We start from the raw sequence: 21407 nt of genomic DNA on the forward strand, positions 1-21407 counted from the left end.
TCAACCTCCTTCTGGTCTGGAATTGTAGTTCCACCTTATTTTAAGCCACATTATGTTTGTTCTGTTTTGTTTGTGGTCAATCATTATTTTTGTTTTAATATACTGTACTGATTTCTTTGCTCATCATTGCTTTTTTTGTATCTTGTTCTGGGCTTTTCTTTTTTTATCAGAGTATAAAATATAGAGCAGGGCTTGGAGGGTAGGGGGTGTAAATCATCTTGTGTTTCTGAAACTGTCCTCACCGCACTCTCCTTCTTGATTGATAGTTTACTTATACGTAGAATTATAGGACACAGTTATTTTTCCTTCAGGACTTTGATGTTCTAACTCCATGGTTTTCTAGCATTGATTGTAGAGGGTGGATCTGGTCTTAAATATTTGCCATTCCTTCCCAAGTAAAGTTTTAAAATGTTTCTCTTTACCCTTGATGTTCAACAATTTTACTATTGTATTGAGGTATGGATTTTTAAAGTACTGTCATAAATGTGAGATTCCATCCATAGCTTTTATTCTGAAAAAGTCGTAGCACTTTTTTCTCTGAATATCGTATTCTCCTCATGTCTACATTTATCTGCCTGACCTCTTAACGTTTTCAGTGTGTCTCTCGGCTGTATACTTGGAGACTTCATCAGTTCTGGGTGATCTTCATTATATCTTCAACTGTCTCCTATCTGTTTCTTAATTATTTAGATTTCATTGTCCAGGTTGGGCGCAGTGGCTCATGCCCAGCACTTTGGGAGGGCAAGGCAGGAGGATCACTTGGGCCCAGGAGTTCGAAGCCAGCCTGGGCAACATAATGAGACCCTGTCTCTAAAAAACAATAATAAAATAAATAAAATAAAAATTAGCCAGGTGTGGTGGCATGCGACTGTAGTCCTAGCTACTCAAGGTGTAGAGGTGGTAGGATTGCTTGAGCCCAAGAGGTCAAGGGTGCAATGAGCCATGATCATGCCACTGCATTCTAGCCTGGGTGACAGAGCAAGACCCTGTCTCAAAAAATAAAGTATATTTCATCGTCCATAATTATCAGTTCCAGGTTTTTTATATTTTTGGAAGGGTGCCTAGCTTAGTTTTATAATTTCCTGTTTTCATTTTTATGACTGTTATTCTCTTTTCCTGAGAAGTTTAAATATACTTACAAGTAAGTATTTTCTTCAGGACTTCTCTATTTCCTGGGTTATAAACCTTACTGTTTGTTGGATTTGCTGGTGGTTTTTCATGCCGTATACTCTTCTGTGTATACCTGAATGACAGTTTGGCTAGTTATTAAAAAATAATAACACCCTCAGTTGGAGGCCTTTGTAGCCATCACTCTCCTCTTGTCAAATGCTGCCGTGGAGATGTCAAAAGCTAGCATACTTCTTTTCCCTTTATAAATGGCTTCATGTTTTCCCCTGGCCATCCAGGGATTCTTTATTGTTCATATTATTCTTTATATTTTAGTATTGATTACTCTCTACCAAATTTTCTTGGAACATGATGTGCCCTTGATTGTATAGATTCAAAGGTATAATTTAGGAAAACTCAAATTTTCTAGAATTACACTTTTTTTTGAGAGATTCTCATTCTGTTGCCTAGGCTGGAGTGCAGTGACATGATCGCAGCTCACTGCAACCTCTGCCTCTTGGGTTCAACCGATTCTCCTGCCTTCAGCCTCCCTAGTAGCTGGGATTACAGGCATGTGCCACCATGCCCGGCCAACTTTGTTATTTTTAGTAGAGAGGGGGTTTCACCGTGTTGGCCAGGCTGGTCTCAAACACCTGACCTCAAGTGATCCACCTGCCTCGGCCTCCCAAAGTGCTGGGATTACAGATGTGAGCCACCACGTCTGGCCTCATTTCAGCTTTCATTTTATTGCTTTCACTCTAACCCTTTACCTCTTTATTTCCATTTGTTTTTATTATTCTCCCTTACGCTGTTTCACTTTTGCTTTCATTTCTATATTTTCTACTTCTTATTTGGGGTCTTCAAACTTAATTTCCTTACTATTTCCTACCTCATCCCTTCTAAGTCATGATCTTGTTTATATCAACAATCACTTGTTTTAGTTGTTACAAATTGGCTGCAGTGTTTATCCTCATGATGGCAACATTTTGAGAGAAATGTCTTCCTGCCTTTGCTTTTCTTATTTGCCTTTTTCCTTTGTGTGGTGCCTATGCTGTTTCTTCTTCTTATCGTCGAGTATGCTTTTTCTGATCCAGCTATCTGGAAGAACTTAATATAGGTCCGGGCACAGAAATTTTCCTTGTGGTGACGTTAAGTTTGAACGTGAGCATTCTGAGCCTTTTCTTCTTCACAGCCCAGTCAGGCAAATATCTCAGGCAGACATTTTCTGCCATGTGGTTTGTCAGGGTGTTTCCTCATTCACCCCAACTTCCTTTGCATATCTGAAGCAGACAAGGTCCTAGAAAACTTCAGTGCCAGCCTTTCCTTCTAGAGAACTCTGGCTTTTACATTGAAGCTATGCTCTCTACTCCATTCTCCTGGTCCCCTTTAAGCAGCCTCTGAAACTGACAATTCAAGGTTTCACTTCTCTCTTAATTTTATCAAAGAGGTTCATCTTTCCCTAGCCTCTGTGAGCCAGCTTCCTTATAGGTCAACTGCAAATACTTCCTACCTTGCCCAATTGTGAGGAGCCGAGAAGAGAACATGTACGTAACAGCAGCGTTTCTCAATCCACCGCCATGCCATTCATGGCTGACTTGTTTTCCTTATTAACCTTTTCCTCCCCACTTTCAGGCAGCTACTGCACGTGCTTAGACTGCCGTCACGTGCTCCACTGCCTCCGCACATGCTGTTCCCTCTGCTTATCAATCAGCTTTCCTAGCAACTCTGGTCTTGTAACCACCATCACAGCCTTGCCATCCCTGGTCCTCAGACACCCTGTCCATACCTCCAAGTTGGCGCTTGTCAGTCCAAGTCATGGGGTGATGACCTTTGTATAGTCACCACATGGCATGAAGAGGCTCTAAGAAAAGCTGTTGCATAAATGGAAATGAGTTTTCCACATTCCTCAGTGTATCTTGCTCTAATGTAAGCGCTACAGTCATCAAGTCTCCAATGGGAAACAAACTAGCCCTTTAAAGGGACAGTGCCCTGCAACTTGTCAGGGAAGGATTTTACCAGCTAGCAGTGGTATACTTCTCCTCCACCACCACCCTGCCCTAACCGCCCACAACAGAACATATTGGAAAATGGCTATTTTACTGAACAGCAAGTTTTTCTTCCTACCTCCCATAAACCAGGTTCAACGACCTCCTCCTGCGATGCCGAGAACTTGATACTTGGACACAAGACCTTACCCTTCCGGCTGTCGTGTGGCTCTCCGGCTTCTTCAACCCTCAGTCCTTCTTAACGGGTAAGGGCTGAGGCAGTGCAGTCCCTGATGCACACAGGACCACAGCCTAACCAGAAGCCCTGCTTTGTTTACCTATGATGGCGTCTCCTTGCCCTGCTCACCAATCCTCAAGCAGCAGCCATTATAGAAAGGACCAGCAGCTATAGAGGAAACAGAGTCCTGGGCAGGCGAGTAGCAGCAAGAGTAGCCAAGTGAGGTGGGGCACGGTGTGCTCTTATTAAACAAACATTTTCTGGAAAGGGCCACATAGCTACTCTGCTACTGTAGTGCGAAAACCACAGACAATCCACAAATGGCTGTGACTATTCCAATAAAACTATTTACAGAAACAGTGAGCTTGTCCTGCAGGCCTTGGCCAACCCCCTGCTCCAGCACAGCCATGTGCCAATGCCCAAGAACCTAAAACACCCTATGGGACTAAAAAAACACCCTATGGGACTAAAGGATGCCTCAGTTTACTGGTAGCTCCTGGGAACCTTACATGCAGCACTTTTATCCTATTCAATTTTTGTTATATTTATTTCCAAAGCAATCATGCAGACGATGGCTCGAAAAAATGAGTGGCCACTGGATAAAACGTGCTTGACTGTTGATGTTACCAAAAAAACAAAGGAAGATTATGGCCACCCGCCAAGGGAAGGTGCATACCTCCACGGACTCTTCATGGAGGGTAAGCCACCCCAAGGGGTAAGTGGGGAACCTTTTCTTACTCAGGTTCAGATCAGTGTTTGTCCTCTGCTTACTGTTTCTCAGTATCTCCTCACTCACACAGTAACCTTACGCTAGTCATTATCTCATTTCTTCCTCTTAAATAATTTAAGTGCTGGGATGTGTGTCCACTGTGAACCAAACTGTAATATTTGGGGTGATGGCTATCACTTAAATTTTGCACATATATCTGGATGTTAATGCCACTGAATAACATTAGACTTAGACTGAATTTACATTCTTTTTGCTTTTCAATATAATCATTTCAAAATCTTTCTTCTATTGTTTAAAAACTGTCAGTAAATTTGCTCTAAAATATTTTACTACAAGACTTCTCCAAGCCTGGAAGATGCTACTGCATAGGGTGAATCTCTAAGAGGGGGTTAGACTATGCAATATTTTCCAAATTTATCTGGCCATGCATTTATTCCACAGGACACTTAGCCCCTACCAAGATGTTCCTTTTTCAGTTTAAAGCAAGTGCCACAAGTTCTGGTGTAAAAGAATAAGGTGCGACGGGGAGGAAATGTGGTGAACTGGAGATTTTTAAAGGGAGGGCAAACTAGTTCAATGTATGTGAATTCTCTTAGAATCCCATTTCATAAAATCAGCTTACTTCCACAGGGAAGTTTAACCACTACGCACGGAAGCAAAGCGGTGCCTCCGCTGCAGGCAGGGTAACCTACCTTTCAAAGCTCAGTCAAAATACCACTGACAAGCAAAAATATGACAAAAGCAGAATGTTGAATGTTTATTGCATCAAACAACTTGATCATTAGTAGCAACCTGCCACACAATTGCAACCGTTGTGTTTTTGCCATAGGCGCCCACTGGGACACCCAAGCAGGAACCATTGTTGAAGCCCGTCTCAAGGAGCTGGCATGCCCTATGCCGGTCATCTTTGCAAAAGCCACCCCCGTGGACAGACAGGAAACCAAACAGACCTACGAGTGCCCTGTGTATAGAACCAAACTGAGAGGCCCCAGCTACATCTGGACCTTCAGGCTGAAGAGCAAAGAGAAGACTGCAAAATGGGTTCTGGCTGGAGTGGCTCTGCTTCTAGAAGCGTAAGGTAACACTGGCATTCCTCTAGCCTCTGCTGGAGTGCAGTGAGGATTTTCTAGCATGTTGCTGCACTGTTCCCATGCACATTATTCTATTATAACTTTTTAGTAACTCACACGTGCATTCTTTTTTCAATGCTATCCTTAGAGTGAAAGTCAGAAAAAAATACTAGAAACTTACTCAGGGCTGAGCGTGGTGGCTCACGCCTGTAATCCCAATCCCAGCACTTTGGGAGGCCAAGGTGGGCGGGTCAGGAGATCAATACCATCCACGGCAAAACTCCATCTCTACTAGAACTACAACAAATTAGCCGGGCGTGGTGGCACACGACTGTAATCCCAGTTACTCAGGAGGTAGGAGAATCACTTGAACCCAGGAGGCAGAGGTTGCACCACTGCACTCCAGCCTGGGCAACAGAGCAAGACTCCACCTCAAAAAAAAGTACATCATATGTGAACATGCAAAAGCAATGCAGCCGGAAAGAACGGAGATTTTAATTTTTAACAAACAACAAATTAAATTATTAGCCCTTAAAAATATAAATATAAAAGCAGCAGGCCCCAGGTGAGTCCTGAAGGAAGAGGCTAGCACTCTGTAAGGCCTCCAGTGTCTACAATGTTGATGGTCCCCTTTTGTTCAGTCAAGTTTTAATAAAAATAAAACTGTTCTACAGTTAATTGCACTTTGTTCAGTGTAAATTTCCAATGACCAAGAGCAGGTTAAACGATGTGTGTGGTCACTCGTGCTAAGGCAAACTTGGCCTGGAGTTAGTTACTGTTTGGGAAGCCAAAGATGGATCAAGGCAGGAGCTGATCATACAATGTTTTCTCTCTAACTTACTTACCTGAACTTTAACCCCACCCCATTTAAACTGTGCTTTTTAATAACTGGCAGATATTTTTAACAAAGTTCAGCATACAAACAAACAGGTCTGTGCATACATCTATATAGATTCCTCTGCTCTGCTGTCTTCCTGAGAAATCTCTGTAAGCATATAAACAATCTTTAACAAAAAATAGTAATTTCTACAAAGAATTTCTGTATAAAAACAAACACAACTGTAAAAAAATCTTAGGCACCAATGGTATGCATGTCTTGGTGGAGTACTCTATGGTGAGGTGGCTGGTTCTGTTTTCCTCTTAATCCTCTTAATTGTCTTCTACCAGCTCCTTTTGTAAGCTGGGAAAAAGATAAGAAGTATTTGGTAAGTAGTACAAATACACAAATGGCATTCTAGGCTTGAGAGATTCCACAATCATCTAAGAGTACAAAGCCAGAACCCAGATCTCCTGACAATTTATGCATCACTATCCGTATACCCTCTGGTGTAGTATGCCCCAAGCATGACTTGCCTCACTCCCGCATTCCAGAACCACGATTCAGAGTTTATTACATAAATGAAACTTGTAACTCACATTCTGTCCTCTTGCCCTGAACTCTCTCTCTGCCCTAGGATTATGGCTGCCTCTTCATAATCTGTGTCTTTCCCCTCAGCCTGCCTTGTTTGTTCCTTCCATTTCTGTCATACACCTCAAGGAGAAATTTTGGTTAAAGGCAACGTGGAGTTGAGTTGAAAAAATCTAGCAAAGGAGAAGATTCCCTAATAGGGAAAATATCAGGCCTGAGCTTTTCCAATGCAAACAGATACAGAATGGATGGTACTCGTGGTTTAGTCACACGGGAAGGCAACAACTACTTGCCAAGAGGGTCTCCTGTGCTCAGCCTCAGGATTTCAAGCTGTTTTAGGATTTCAAGCTGTTTTGTAAGCTGCTAGAGACTTACCTCTCCAGATATTCCTTAACATTGTCATAACCATAAAACTTGGCCAGATGAATGAGGATTCCTGTGGCACAGCGGCCGTCACGCTTCCGACAGTAGCTGCAATTGCAGATCCCACGACAGGGGGGACACACCCAATCCTAACAGAGAGATGACAGCAGACACTTCGCTCATTATCTACAGGGTCTGGCAAGAACTGGGATTCGGATCCAGAATGGCTCAGCTGGCCTCTCCTCCAACCTTTAATCACATGGCATCTTTCAGTCTACGTCCCAGGGGGCTCCTCACAAGGCAGGAAGGCTGAATCACCCCACGTCACATGCAAACACTGAAAAATGACACCTTTTAGGGCTCCTTGCTTAAAAATTATGGAGATTTTCACAAGCATTTGGCCAAGCACATGGCCCTGTGTGAGCATGCAGGTCACAGGCCCAGGATGTCAGCCCTGGTTTAGGAGCACAAGGTTTCCAAAATATCAAGGTATGAATTTCAGCCCTTTCAATGTGTGCTTATTGTTGAATGACTAACCTGAGCAGCAATTTGTTTGTCTGTCAATTGAGGACGATATATTTACCCCATGACTGCTGCCTAAGAGGTCACACTCGGGAGCAGGACTGCCCCAGGCTCAAGGTCATGCCTACTCACCATGATACTATGTCTCATTTTACAGAGGGAGCTGAGAGAGGTTATACACCTATTTCATGGGATTAAACAAATTTATGGTAACAGAGTGAGCGACAGCTTGCACAGTGCCAGGCACACACAGAGCACTCTATACTGCAATCTCCACCTCCCTCTCAGCCTGGCCCAGGAAAAACAAATCAGAGGGAAATCACTTTGCTGAAGGACAGGTACAGGGGTTACTTGTATAAAACTAGAGGACTGTAAGCAAGTTTTGCTCTGACAATGGAAAATCTAACATTAATTCTTCTATTCACTGGTCAGCTTGCTCTCCTTCCAGAAGGAATCCCTATTTTTCATTTTCCCTGGAGCCTTAAGATACAAATGGAAGGGAAAAACCAGAGTTCTGGAGCTCCCAGTTCCCAGTGAGAACCCAGGAGGCCCATCTTTATAGCTTGCTTCCTTCACCAATACAATTTACAACAAATGCAAACACTGCTCCTACCGGGTCCAGCAATGCCGATCTGACATCCTCCCCATAGCGGTTCCGCAGGCATGGTCCACAGAACTGTCCTCGCACACCACAGCAACCCTGGTTCCGACACACTGTCTTGGTGTCGATGGTCTTTTGTCGACACTGATGGCACGTGTTACCCTACAGGGGGAAGGCAGTGAGCAGGTGAACACAGGGATATGCTGATGCCCAATGAGGCCAGATGCCATCATGTGCATTTCCAAGTATATGAAGAAATACCCCTGTCTCCTCGAATCAAGCAGGGCTGTTTTCCTAAGAACCACAGCATTGTCTCTAGACCAGGGTCCCCAGGCTAGAACCAGTCTGTGGCCTGTTTGGAACCGGGCTGCACAGCAGGAAGTGAGCAGCGGACGGGCGAGCATTACCGCCTGAGCTCTGCCTCCTGTCAGATCAGCAGCAGCATTAGATTCTCATAGGAGCACAAACCCTCTATTGTGAATTGCACATGTCAGGGATCTAGGTTGTGCACCCTTTATAAGAATCTAATGCCTGATGATCTGAGGTAGAACAGTTTCATCCTGAAACCATCCCCTTCCTGCCCCCCAAATCCATGGAAAAATTGTCTTTCACAAAACCAGTCCCTGGTGCCAAAAAGGTTGGGGACCACTGCTCTAAAATGTAACCATCACAGGTCTGTGGCCAGAGAAGCATATTAGGTCAGATGAGGCTGAGCAGAGACCCAGAAGGAATGAAATGATCAGGCTGTCAGGAAGAGAGACCAGAGAAAAGCTTGAGGCAGGGGTGGCAGAGCCCCTGAAAGGTGACAGGTGACTGAGGGGCAATGAGCCTTGGGTGGCACCACCTCGGCCCCAGCCTAGCTCTGCAGACCTGGATATCTTCAATGTGAGATCTATTTTTTTTTAAATATTGGCAACTAAATTTAAAACTTGACAGTGTCCCGACATATCCAGAAAAACACAAAAAAATGCAGAACGCAAAGCCTCCCTCTAAATCACCATTTAGAAGAAATTTAACCCATTTCCTACCAAAGATATTCTGCCAAATTTTATTTTCTATGGTTATATTACCCCCCAAATATACTTTTTTCAATATTTAGAACATAAAACTATACACTTAAACCATAACAGTTACATATAAAAATCCCTTTTAAACTATACCGTTCCCTTCCCCCAGATTCTACGCATCCCTAAGAGAGACCGCCGTCCAGATGGGAATTACTGCACTAGGCTGCCTCCCCTTTCCAGGTACTGCTGACTTTTGACCCTCCAATTCAGAGCCTGGCTCTGAGCCCTTGGTGAGATGGCATAAGCCCTGATAGAGTTTAAAAACAAGTGAGATTTCAATACCAATGCCTTAGACTCCCAATAAGAATGACAATCACGCAAATTACTCATAATATATACTTTACCAGAACTTTATCATAGATTTTATCTCGAACAGTTATGGCAACATTTTCTAAGTCCTCTTCGGTGATATCCTCCACTGGCCGAAAAGAAGATATACGGTGACGTCGTCTGTACTCCCGGCATTTCCCCTGCACAATGAACACAAGCAGAACATGGAGATGTGTTGAGCAGTTATAAATATTTTAAACTCTCAAAGATCTAGCACCATTAATGTTAACCCTGTCCCTCTTCTATTTCCCTGCAGCCATTTCATTTAGTTATTTACTGAGCTCCTGCCACCTGCCAAGCTTCCTTCTCAGCAAGGCGATACGATCATAAGGGAGGAACTCAAGGTTTTTGGTTCTTTGCTGTAAACTCTGTGGAGAGGTGAACCACACTGAACAGCCAAACCCACAAATGGGTCCACAGTTGCTCCCTCCAAACTGAAAGCGCTTGAAACGCCTCGTGCCTAAAACAGAAAGGCAAGGAGGAATCACTGCACTTTTCCACAAAGTGGACACCACAAAGCTGACTGGAGCTGTGGACAGGCTTTTATTGCCTGCAGCAGAGATTAAAGCAGGGTCCTAACAAATGAGCTGCTTCTCAGCTCGGCTTGGATAAAAGACTCTCTCTGTGACCTCCAGCTTAGACCAGGGCTGCTTCTCAAAGTGTGATCTCAGGAGCAATGGCATCACCTGGGAAGCAGAGAGAAATGCAAGTTCTCAGCTGCCGCAGACCCACGGGGTCAGAACCAGCCCTGGGGTGACAGTGACGTGCGTTCACGTTTGGAGGAATGGTAGCTCAGACAAAAACTAATTCATGTATTAGTCAGAAAATACCCCACTAATTGTCTTCCTTCTTCGGAAGCTGTAAAACTCTTCTGCAAATTTAGCGGCTGAGACAGTGAAGTTCTCTAGAGCAAACTTCTCAGGAGGCCGCGCACTCCGGGTTGGGTTCATGCGCCGCGTGATCTGTCCCTCCGAGAAGGCCCGCCTCACTGTTTTCTTCCTCTGAAATCAAGAGCACAGACAGAGACAATTGGGGACTCTCTCGAATAAAAGCCGTCTGGTGGCTGATCACCATATATCAGTATTGGTATAATTATAAGGAGTTCTACTTACAGAAGCTGAGGTTGGGGTTCGTACTGGGAAGAAATCTGGCATCGAGTTCAATTCCGCCAATAACTGGGCAAGCTGAAGTTCAGAACAAAAGAAAGAATCTTACAAAAATAGTGCTCCAAGTTTAGGTCATCCAACACCTATCTCAAGTCTTCCATTTTGCTACCATAAGAAACCTAACTTGAATAGTTTATATAACCCACAACAGTTATACTTTTAACCTCACATGTAAAGACTGTATCTCCAGACCTGAGATGCTGATGTCATCATTCATATGAATGAACACTAGCCTATTCCTTATATATAAGGACAACACAACACTATGAAAACAGTCCTGGAATGATCAAGACCTGGAGCGTGGGGTTCCGATCCCGACTCGGAGGCTAATCCAAGGCGGTGTGACCCTGGGACAATTCATTTTGCACACCTGAGTCTCAAGTTTCAGGATGTTCAAAAAAGAAAAAGCTCAACTAGATTATTTCGATGGTTATTTCGAGCTCCAAAAGTCTGATTCTTTAAATAGATTAATTTCTCATCAATCAAAGTAATCTATGAAGATATTCCTACGTGAACTAATAATACCAAATAATAGGCATTAATATGCCAGAGAATTTAATTAGGATTCGTTTTAGTTTATACAATTATATGAGTGCCACCAAAAAAATCATAAAGAAAATAGCTTATTTTAAAGATGCAGATGGATACAGTGCTGAAAATTTCCCTTAGCTAAGTAAAAATGTTTCTTAGAATAAAAATAACCCGAAAGTAGGCATTCCATTTTTGTAAGTAATTTATATTAGACATATAAGCTTGCATATACAGTATCACTGCATCATTCTTTTTTTAAAAGGAAAAGATTAAAAAATTACCAAAATGCTAAAAGTGATAAGTGGTAGAACTATTAAAAAAAAAAACTGTAGATAAACAATTATGAAGCAAACAATGATTCTCTACAATGATCAGATTAACGGTAATTGATTACATATAGAAAAACCAAATATATGTAACAAAGATTTCACCTGGTTCCATTCATTGTTCTAATGAAGACATTGTAGAGTGAATTAACACTGTTGAGGTTGTTTTAATTCCTAGACCTCTTCCATTCCTTCAGAAGTCTCAGAACCAGTGCTGGTCACCATAGAAGGGTGGTTCTGTGGTGAAAAGCTACCTGCCCAACCTGCTCCTTGCAACTCCTCAGTGGACTTGGTGACATCCCACTTCCCCTGCTTTACTCTGCTGGGAACGGGCCAGTTGTTCAGCCCCTCTCATCCCCAACACAACTATATACTTAGAACTTAGCTTGGTCAACAGTAAGCAGCATTATGGCACCATGTAGGGGCTAAAAATGGTGCTGGGGAATCTCTTTCTGTTCCCAAACCAGAGCTGATCATGTAATAGTTGCTTTGGGTTCTGGAAAAGTAAAAGGATACACAATACCCAGAGTATATTTTCTTGACAGAAGCCAAAGCAACAGCAGCAGCAGCTATAGGAGCAAAGTGGTTCTGGGAGCCCAGCAACTGCTGCCAGAGCCTGGTGCCAACTCCCAGGACGCCCTCCGTGAAGCCTCACCATGGCTTTGTTCTCCTTGATGTTCATGGTCCTTTTCAGCAAAGCATCTGAACTCTCCTGGCTCTCATCCCGAGAGTCGTCCTCAGACTCAGAGGTAGAATCTTCCCTTTGTATCACCTGTCTACAGCCTTTCTTTCTTCCAAGAATTGTTTTTTTCTCATTCTGTAAGCGTGAGCTAGAAAACAACTGCTCGGAAGAACTGTTTTTATCTGGTTTGTTGGCCAGCTTCTTGGTGGGGAACTGAAAGGCTACTCGAAGACCAATACTACTTCTTCTAGTCCTGCTTCTTCTAGGGGTAGCCTTATCTTCTTCTTCATCTTCCTCTTCCTCACTCACCAAAGATGCTTTGCCATCATCACTCAAATCTGACTCCACGACCTAATAAAATAAGAGCAAGAAAAAGCACAAAGACACTGTTACAGACCCACAAAAAAGACATGCATTTAAAACAACTGACAGCATATGAGAAAAAACATGAAAAATGAAAAGCTTCCCCTTCATATTATGAGTTCCCTCTGAATTTCCTTTAAATGTGCAAGAAATTGGTTGATGAATGAAATCAGAGAGCAGGCAGCCTACTACTGAACTGTGCGCCCTCATACCCATGACAGAAATGGGTTCCATTCAGAGCATGAGGGCTGTAAGCAAAACACTGACAGGGTGGGTTCCTCCACCATGGGACAACCAGGGAGCACCAGCAACAGGAGAGACAGTCACAGAAAAGGAGAGAGAGCAGCATGACAGATGTGATCTTCAGACAGGAAAGGATGCAACGGGGGAAAAATGCTGACTGGTCTCCTCTAAATAGCAGGAACCAGACTCCTGAGTAACAGGGCGGGAGAGCTGACTGCACCTCAGGGCAGTGACCCAGGACAGGCAGATGACCTGCCACTGCGTCCTCAGTCAAGGGGCACCTTTCCCTTCTCTGGAACCCTCAGAGCCATGAGGTGAAACCAGGTCAGAAAGCTCTACAGGCTGTAGCAAAACACCACTCAGTCAACTCAAGAAATCCTCACCCGACATTTTCAAATTCCACATGGCAGAGGTCTCCAGCATTCAAACATTGCTCCGTTTTACAAGTGAGAACACAGTAAATATGGAAGGCAGTAACAGGGATACATCACCTAGGTGACAGCTTGGCTGTGACGGGACTCTTAGCAGTGGTACAGAGACAGGTTTAAGTATGTAAGATCTAGGACGTCTTCTGGGCATCCTTCCATGACCACAAGCTAGAAAACTTTGGGAACCATTATCTGGGAATTCTGAAAATCTACCAAGAACATGGAATGGCACCAATATGGACCCAGGATCAGTTCAGGGACTCTGCTTCCTCCCCAGTGACCACCATCAACCCCAAACTCTCGTTGGACTAAAGTTAGAAATAAGACACAGGGAGAAAAAAAAACGCAGATAACTGCCAACCCTGGTATATCCACACCAAGCCAAGTGAGGAGTAAGACTATATGGCACTGATTTATCTATTTTTTTAATACCCTGAACTTCCCATATTAATAGCTTCACAATTCAAAATGGTGTACTGCAAAGGAACCCAATTTTAGGGGACATTGTGAGGGAAGAACTTCAGTTTTGATCCATTTATCTACCATCCTCATCATCTACAGGCCTCTCTTTACCAGATGTGAAACAGCTCACTACAGAGGCCTGAAGGAAGGAAAGAACAAATGGTACACAGCAGCCCAGAATCAGACCCAAGAGAAGAGCACAAGTGTAGTACGTCGATGTGGTTATTTCGCATCCGGCCAGCAGACCCCTGGAAACCAAGTTACAGCAATGTCCCATTATCAAGAAAGATAGGTTCGCCAGTTCCCACAGGGGTGGGCAGGAGGGTGGGCTGGGAGGCAACAATGCTTTTCTTCTCACTGGATTCTAAAATAAAATTTGCAAGGGCCTGTGCTGAACTGTAAGGTATATCATGATCTATGTAACACATCACACAGTCCATAGACTTGGGGGCAGGTGGGAGGGAAGACTTCTGGGGTAATTCACTTTCTCTCACTAGAAATGCAAATGCTTCGAATAACCAGACATCACTTCACTAAAGAACAGAAAATAAGTACATTGCTAACTGATGATGCCCATTAGGGTTTTAGAAGCATCTTAATATCGTGCTGGCAAGAAGCTAGGGACTTGCTGGCCAGAACTGATGGAATTGCCACACAAACAGCTTCTGCAAAGAAAGCCAAAGGAGACCTGGGGCCTCCAGGCCGGCACAGCTCTATGTTGCTACTCATAGCAAAAAATCACTATCAAACGAAGCAGCCTACCATGCGGGCTTTTATGCTCTACATTCTCTCCTAGGACAAGTGAGGGACACGGCAGGCTAGCAGTCACGGCTTATTTATACGTCTACACAGTCTCTGCCAAAAGTTAGTCTTTAGCAGCTTCTGGCTGTGAAGAGGCTTAAACTCTACGTTCCATCTTCATCCTGAAGAAGATAGTAGCATGTTTATTTTTTGCATAAATGTATGCTATTTTTAGCAGAAAACATTTCTGCACTTAAATCCGAAGGCTGTGCCTTAAAGTTACCTTCAGATTCAAACACGAGTGGGCAGTAAACTAGCCTAACTGTGCAGGATAAAACAAACAAATAACTAACAAGTCTGTTCATAGGAAGTGCTGAGAGTAGACTTCCCTCCAGAATCCAGGCAGGCCTGAGGCATCTTTAACACTAAAAAGCATGACAAGTCCAAATCCACAATGCATGGGGAACACCAAGTTTCTACCACAGCCAAATTTTTGCCAAATTAACTTCAAACCAAAAACTGTCACTTCACACACAGTAAGAAAGTATCTCAAGAAAGCTGTCACTCTAAGATAAACTTTTAGATAAAAGAGGTTTAAGAAACTCTTGAGATAATTTTTTTTTTTTTTTTTTTTTTTTTTTTTTTTTTTTTGAGATGGAGTCTCGCTCTGTCACCCAGGCTGGAGTGCAGTGGCTCAATCTCAGCTCACTGCAACCTCTGCCTCCCGGCTTCAAGAAATCCTCCTGCCTCCGCCTCCCAAGTAGCTTGGATTACAGGTGCCCGCCACCACGCCCGGCTAATTTTTGTATTTTGAGGAGAGATGGGGTTTCACCATATCGGTCAGGCTGGTCTTGAACTCCTGACTTCAGGTCCACCCGCCTCGGCCTCCCAAAATGCTGGGATTACAGGTATGAGCCACCATGCCTGGCCAAGAGAGATAAATTCTTCGAGAAGGACAATAAAGGACGCCTGGGACACATCCACAAAAACCCCCTAAGGCACGAGGAGAAGATGAATGGATTTTCTCTAAGAGAATAATGGACTGGTGGACCAGGGATTAGCCTTCCAGGAGCAATTTTTTTAGGTTATGTTAATTGCTTGTAAGATAAATATGTAAGAAAAATCTTTTCACTTGTGAAGTGACTTCTTACAAGTAAAACTCTTTCAGAAACAGGATTAAAAACGTTACCACCCACATCCCTTCCTGTTGTAATTATTACCATTACTTCTGGGTTAGTCTTTCCATTCAGATCACTCTGCGTAAATCCTGCAAAATCCTCAGTCTCTGAGTCAGTGTCCTCTATAAAAATTCTTCTTAGCTCTTCTGTGAAGTATTTGGAATGAAAGCGCACATCCTGCTAAATTAAAGACACACATACATCAGAGATGGAAAGCAGAATAGAGGTTACCAGGGAAGGGTAGAATGAGGAGCTACTGAACGGGTACAGAGCTTCTGATGGAGATGACGAAAATGGATGGACAACAATGTGAATGTACTTAATGCACTGAAATGTACACATCAAAAACAGCTGAAATGATATACTTCATGTTATGTGTATTTTACCACAAAAAAAAAAAAAAAAAAAAAAAAAAAACACTGGCCGGGTACAGTGGCTCACCCTGTAATCCCAGCACTTTGGGAGACCAAGGCAGGCAGATCACTTGAACTCAGGAGTTCAAGACCAGCCTGAGCAACATAGTGAGACCTCATCTCTGCAAAAAATACAAAAATTAGCTGGGTCTGGTGGCATGTACCTGTAGTCCCAGCTACTTGGGAGGCTAAGGTGGGAGGATTACCCAACCCTGGGAGGTCGAGGCTGCAGTGAGCTGCACACCAATGCGCTCCAGCCTGCGTTGCAGCCAAGATCACACCATTGCACTCCAGCCTGGTGACAGAGTGAGACCCTCTCTCAAAAAAACCCGCATACGTACACATATATATTATATATATACACATTTTCTAAAGCTTACAAAATTCAGACCTACAAGTCAGACAATTTTTAAAAATTGGGTGTAGTCTCAATCAGCTTCTAATGTGACTGGTAAGTGCTCATGGAATTCAGCTTCTCCTGCCAAAGCTGGCAACCAGACACGTCTGCTTTCACATAGAACCAAAACACATGGAAAGAAGATATGAGGAGAAAACCTGGCTCCCTCCCACGTGTTGGCTTCCCTTTCCAACAGCCTTTCAAAGCCGGAGTCTCCTCCAAGTGGGTGAGCATGCCTCCCATTCACCAACAGCAAGTTTCTCTGTAGGAAAAGGCTGGGGTCTCTCTCAGCCCCCACTGCCCACCACCAGAGAGCCTAGACTTGCTCCATGAGCAGACACCATGGGGGCCTGATGGAAAGCTCATCCAAGGTCACCCCCAGGAATTTCTCTCGTGCAGGAGGTGAGAGGTGAACAACCATGGCTAGGTGGCAAGTGAGCAGAAGGAAAGATGCAATGTGACTCTTTAAGAAAAGGCATTTTCTAATACTTTTTCTTTTGAAATAGTGCAAAGATGGAAACCCAACTCTCTTAATAGTATACTTGAAAGAAAGAGGAAATAACAAACTGCAGGCCAAAGGGAGACCCACGAGACCAGCCCCCTGCAAGCCCGCCACGCCTTATCAGGACTAGAGTCTGTCCCCAGTTTCCTCTGACGTCTCTTCCCCCCATCTCTGATATAGCAATGACCCCTTGTAACACCACACTTGGCTGGGAATCTGTATCTACCCCACTGCCTTTCCCCGCCTTTAATTATATACTTCTTTGAGCTCATATATCTCTGGGGAAAGACAGATATAATAGACAAGTGGAAAAACTTACAGGGGCACACAGAAAGAAATGCCTACATCTAGCATTCTGTAAGCTTAAAAATGTCTCCTATGAATTATTATGGGTAATTGGAGTGAGTTTGCTCAGAGCTAAATTACTTTGTTCCTTTGTTGATAGCTGTAGTGCAGCTGCTTGAAAAAAAAAATTGCACACACAAAAGGGAAGTTTCTTTAAAGTGAAATTCAAATCGTGTTTAAGGGAGACCAGAGTTAGCATACACATACTGTGTGCAAGTTCATGCAGCTTCTCTCTATTGGTTAAAATGGATCATGAGTGTGTGGGGTCAGGGTAGAGAAGCAGCCAGGGCTTGATTATTAAGGAAGAATGGTACACAGCTGCTGCTAAGGAAACCCACCATGCACCTGAGGCCTCTCAGTGCAATAAACATCTGGCTCACAGAGCCTTGGGCCAGCCCCTGCAGGCTAATTTAGAGTGGTATTTCTGTGTGCAAATTTCATCAACTACCTAAAGCCCCTGCCTAGGGCCTGAAGGGAACAGGGCAAGCCTTGAAGCTATGAGTTCCCATCTTCCAGTTTTTCTGGCTATTTTGATCCTGTGTGCTGGCATCCCAGGGCAATGGGCATCTTGGGAGAGATTACCATCTTTGATGGTCAGTCCTGATAGAGAAAAACAACTTACCATTGTCCTGAACTGAGGCCTATGCTTTAGTTTCCTTACTCCAAAGTGTGTAAGTACTGTTTTCCATGTGGGTCTATACGATGCCAATCTCCACTCCACACTGCTCCACTGCATTCTGAGTTAGAAACCCTGGCACTGCTGATTGCTCTCTGGCACTGGTTCATTCATCTTCAAAATCAATACTGGGTGCTATGCTATAGGCCTTGGTCATCTACCATGATCAGGACCATAAGCAAATAACACATCAGAGGAGAAGCTAACATAGGTGGATAAACTTATTTTGAAGTCCATGTGACATGGAAGAAACAGACCAGAGAGCAATGGCCTGTTGAACCAGACAGCCAGACAAGCACCCCATTTCAACTGCACCCAGCAAACAACACCCCCCGTGCTCACTGTATACAGTCAGGTGGGGTGTTGGATGCTTGAAATCAGAGGAAAGGAACAATACATGAGGACGAAAAGTCAGAGCCAGGGAAGCTAGAAAGCACCATTCAAGTATGAGGTCTCCCCTTCTTAAGGAGTTTATAATCTAACAGGGAGACAGACAGGTCCACGAATAACCCTGGTGAGGGTCAGTGCTCTAAGGGATACAAAGCAATATGGCACACGGAGGGAAAGAAAATCCAGTAAGACTTCATGGAAGAAGTAGCATAACTGGATGTGAGCCACGGTAGAGGCTAGAAAAATGGTGAGAGCACAGATAGGCAGGAACAGCATGGACCAGTGGGCAGAAAGGGCAGAACAGTGGATAATGAGAGTGTCAGTTCAGTTCCTGTGCCCTGCAGCATAGCAGGTAGGAAAGAGACCCGGGGGGGTAAGAGGCTGAGAAGTGGTGGCCCTGGATTTGGAACATCCCAGCTTGGTACTTCCCAGATGTGGGGCCTTGGGCAAGTCATTACACCTTCCTGAACGTCAGTTTCATCACTTGCAAAACTGCAGCTTCCCAGGGAGGTCTGTGGATTAAATGCAGTATCTGTATGAAAAGCAGTTGGCACACTGTCCTCCCCGGGGAGAACACACCTGACTACAAAAGTAGTCATCATAGCAGCAGAAGCAGCTGTTCTGTTTCTTAATGCCCGGTGCCTGCCAGGCTCTGTGCTCGGCCCTTTAGACATGTTCTGCCCTGCTCAAATGCTCCTCAAGGTGGATCCAACAGGCTCTGCTCTCCCCACCGCCTGACTGTGCTCAGATGGAGGGCTAAGGGAGGAGCTGACCGGAAGTCAGTCCTATAACAGATCCTAGTAGGAAGGGATGAGCATTCGAGTAAGAGCTACGAGGGCTACGGCAGCTGCAGAGGGAAGGGAAGGATGGACACCAGGAACACAGCAGAAGTTTCATCAACTCCTGGACGGGAGTCAAGGAGATGGAAGAGGGGAGGGAAGGCCAAGAACAAAAGATGGAAATCAAGATGGGGAAAGGGGGAAGCCAGAAAGACAACCAAGGGAAGGAGAAGTGAGTTTCAGATCTCCCTTAGCAACCAGGACCAGTCCAACTGGTAGTCAGAAACCACCTGGGGCTGGAGAGAGAAGACAAGCTCCACAAAAGAATACAGTAACAGCTCAAAGCAGGACAACAGACAAGATCACTAAGTAAGAAGACTGAAGACAAACCCTTAGAGAACATCTGCATTTAGGGACACGAACAGGGAAAACAAGTGACAGTAACAAAAAGCAGGCCAGGTAAAGTGGCTCATGCCTGTAATTCCAGCACTTTCGGAGGCCAAGGCGGGCAGATCACCTGAGGTCGGGAGTTTGAGACCAGCCTGGCCAATATGGCAAAACCCCATCACTACTAAAAAAAAACAAAACACACACACACACACACACACACACACACAAATTAGCCAGGCGTGGTGGTGGGAGCCTGTAATCCCAGCTACTCGGGAGGCTGAGGCTGGGAAAATTGCTTGAACCCGGGAGGCAGAAGTTGCAGTGAGCCAAGATCATGCCACTGCACTCCAGCCTGGGTGACACAGCGATACTCCATCTTGGAAAGAAAGAAAATAATAATAACAAAGAGCAAAAGGTGTAACAGAGAGGAAGAAACCCAGGTGGTTAGAAGGAGGTCTACTGGTGGGGTCAACTGCTGTGGAGATGCCAAATGAGATGAGGACGGCAGAGACCAGGGAGCCCCCAGAGATCTCAGAAAGCACAGCTCCCACCAGGCCAGAACTTACAGTGGCCCACGTAATTAAGCAGGCACTTCACTTACATATAATTAACTGCTTCTCTTCCTGGATTTGCCCAGTGGAAGCAAAGTGGGTTTAATCTGCTGCCTTTTTGGAGAGGCCATGGTCAAGGCAGAATGAGGAATTCTGAGTGCCACAATGAACTCAGAAGAAAATGCCACTGAAGGGTAGAGATTTTGGCCATTCTACTACTAGGACACAATGTGAACCTCCAGGAATCTACCTGTCAGAGAACTCTAACTTGTGAGTGCTAGAGATCAAAGTAATTAACGCAAGAATAAGGCTCTCCCCAGCAATTCCAAGAGGATGTGCCAACAGAATTGCACCACGGGACCACAGAGGTGCAATTGTCTCCCCGTAACCACACAATCCCTCATGCCTCGCCGCAGCCTCGCCTCTGTGGGAAGACCCTGAACACAGCCTCGCCACAGGTTACAGCCCCAAGGCAGCCAAGAAAATGCACTTGATCATGTGAGGTCCCTTTATTTAAAAAAAAAAAAAAAAAAGAATTATGGTACAGGGAAGGATTAACACAGCAAAGTGAACGAGGTTCTCTCACCAGTTTTTTAAAACAGGAAGACAGAGACATAATGTTTCTAAAATAAAATGCTAGACAATGAACTGATATCACCAATCTCACACCATGTTCAAATAAAAGAACATCCAAACCAAGATTCAGGCCTCCAGATGAACACATCTGCTTGGAAGGAATCATCCATACCTGTTTCCCTGACTCTAGTGAGTCAAAACTATCGCAGCTCTCCTCTGACGAGAGGGTTTCCATGGGAACATCATCTCGGAAGCCAACAAACTCTTCATCATCACTGGGGGCGTTAAAGATGTCAGCCACTTCTTTAGGGATCTGTTTTGGATTCAAAAGAGGCAGGATTAAACCAGGCGTTCTTGCTAATCACTTAGGGACATTTTCTGAAGGGAAGTAGAGATCTCATCACTTCATCCAACTGCCACAGTTGCCCAGAAGTCCCCAGTAACCCTCAGCAAAACACGCTTCAGCTAAGAACTCATGGCAAAATAAGGTGTGGGGTGGGTGGGGGAGATAAAACTTAAAATTCTAGATATACACCCTATTTTACAGAGAATGTTAAAACCAGGCCAGAGAGAAGACATGTTTGATCTCTTGACAAAAAGAAAAATTGTTTCTGAGAACCAATGATCTCTTTTTTCTCCTACAGTGGATGCATCTTTAAAAGTCATCTACATAAAAAAGATGCCATAAAATATTATTAAGCTCTTTTCTTAATGTTCACCTACACTATTTATTTTTCTCTTCTTTGTCATAGGCTGATTCAGAAAGTAGAAAGTTCATACAATGAAATAAGTAGCTTTTCTTCTTTTCTATATTGTAAGTCAACTTAAGTAGCTGGGGATTAATTCT

General features: G+C 44.1%; 2 protein-coding genes across 6 annotated transcripts in view; one reads left to right on the forward strand and one right to left on the reverse strand.

Moving 5' to 3' along the window:
* Positions 1-5246, forward strand: part of DNAH11 (dynein axonemal heavy chain 11) — a 363428-nt gene extending 358182 nt beyond the window's left edge. Inside the window, exons 80-82 of the mRNA XM_063815260.1 lie at positions 3246-3358; positions 3888-4028; positions 4890-5246. Coding sequence (XP_063671330.1) covers positions 3246-3358; positions 3888-4028; positions 4890-5137 — 502 coding nt within the window. The 3' untranslated portion in view covers positions 5138-5246. The remainder of the gene's footprint in view (positions 1-3245; positions 3359-3887; positions 4029-4889) is intronic.
* The window catches only part of CDCA7L (cell division cycle associated 7 like), a 47308-nt gene continuing 30694 nt past the window's right edge, over positions 4794-21407 (reverse strand). Inside the window, 9 exon segments of one of the 5 annotated variants that reach the window (NM_001280512.1) lie at positions 4794-6310; positions 6914-7050; positions 8037-8186; positions 9436-9561; positions 10252-10422; positions 10534-10605; positions 12100-12477; positions 15584-15718; positions 20733-20873. In NM_001280512.1, the coding sequence (NP_001267441.1) occupies positions 6280-6310; positions 6914-7050; positions 8037-8186; positions 9436-9561; positions 10252-10422; positions 10534-10605; positions 12100-12477; positions 15584-15718; positions 20733-20873 (1341 nt within the window). In that variant the 3' untranslated portion in view covers positions 4794-6279. 5 annotated transcript variants of the gene reach the window in all.

Source organism: Pan troglodytes, chromosome 6 (genome assembly GCF_028858775.2).
Source record: "Pan troglodytes isolate AG18354 chromosome 6, NHGRI_mPanTro3-v2.0_pri, whole genome shotgun sequence".
Classification (NCBI taxonomy): Eukaryota; Metazoa; Chordata; class Mammalia; order Primates; family Hominidae; genus Pan; species Pan troglodytes.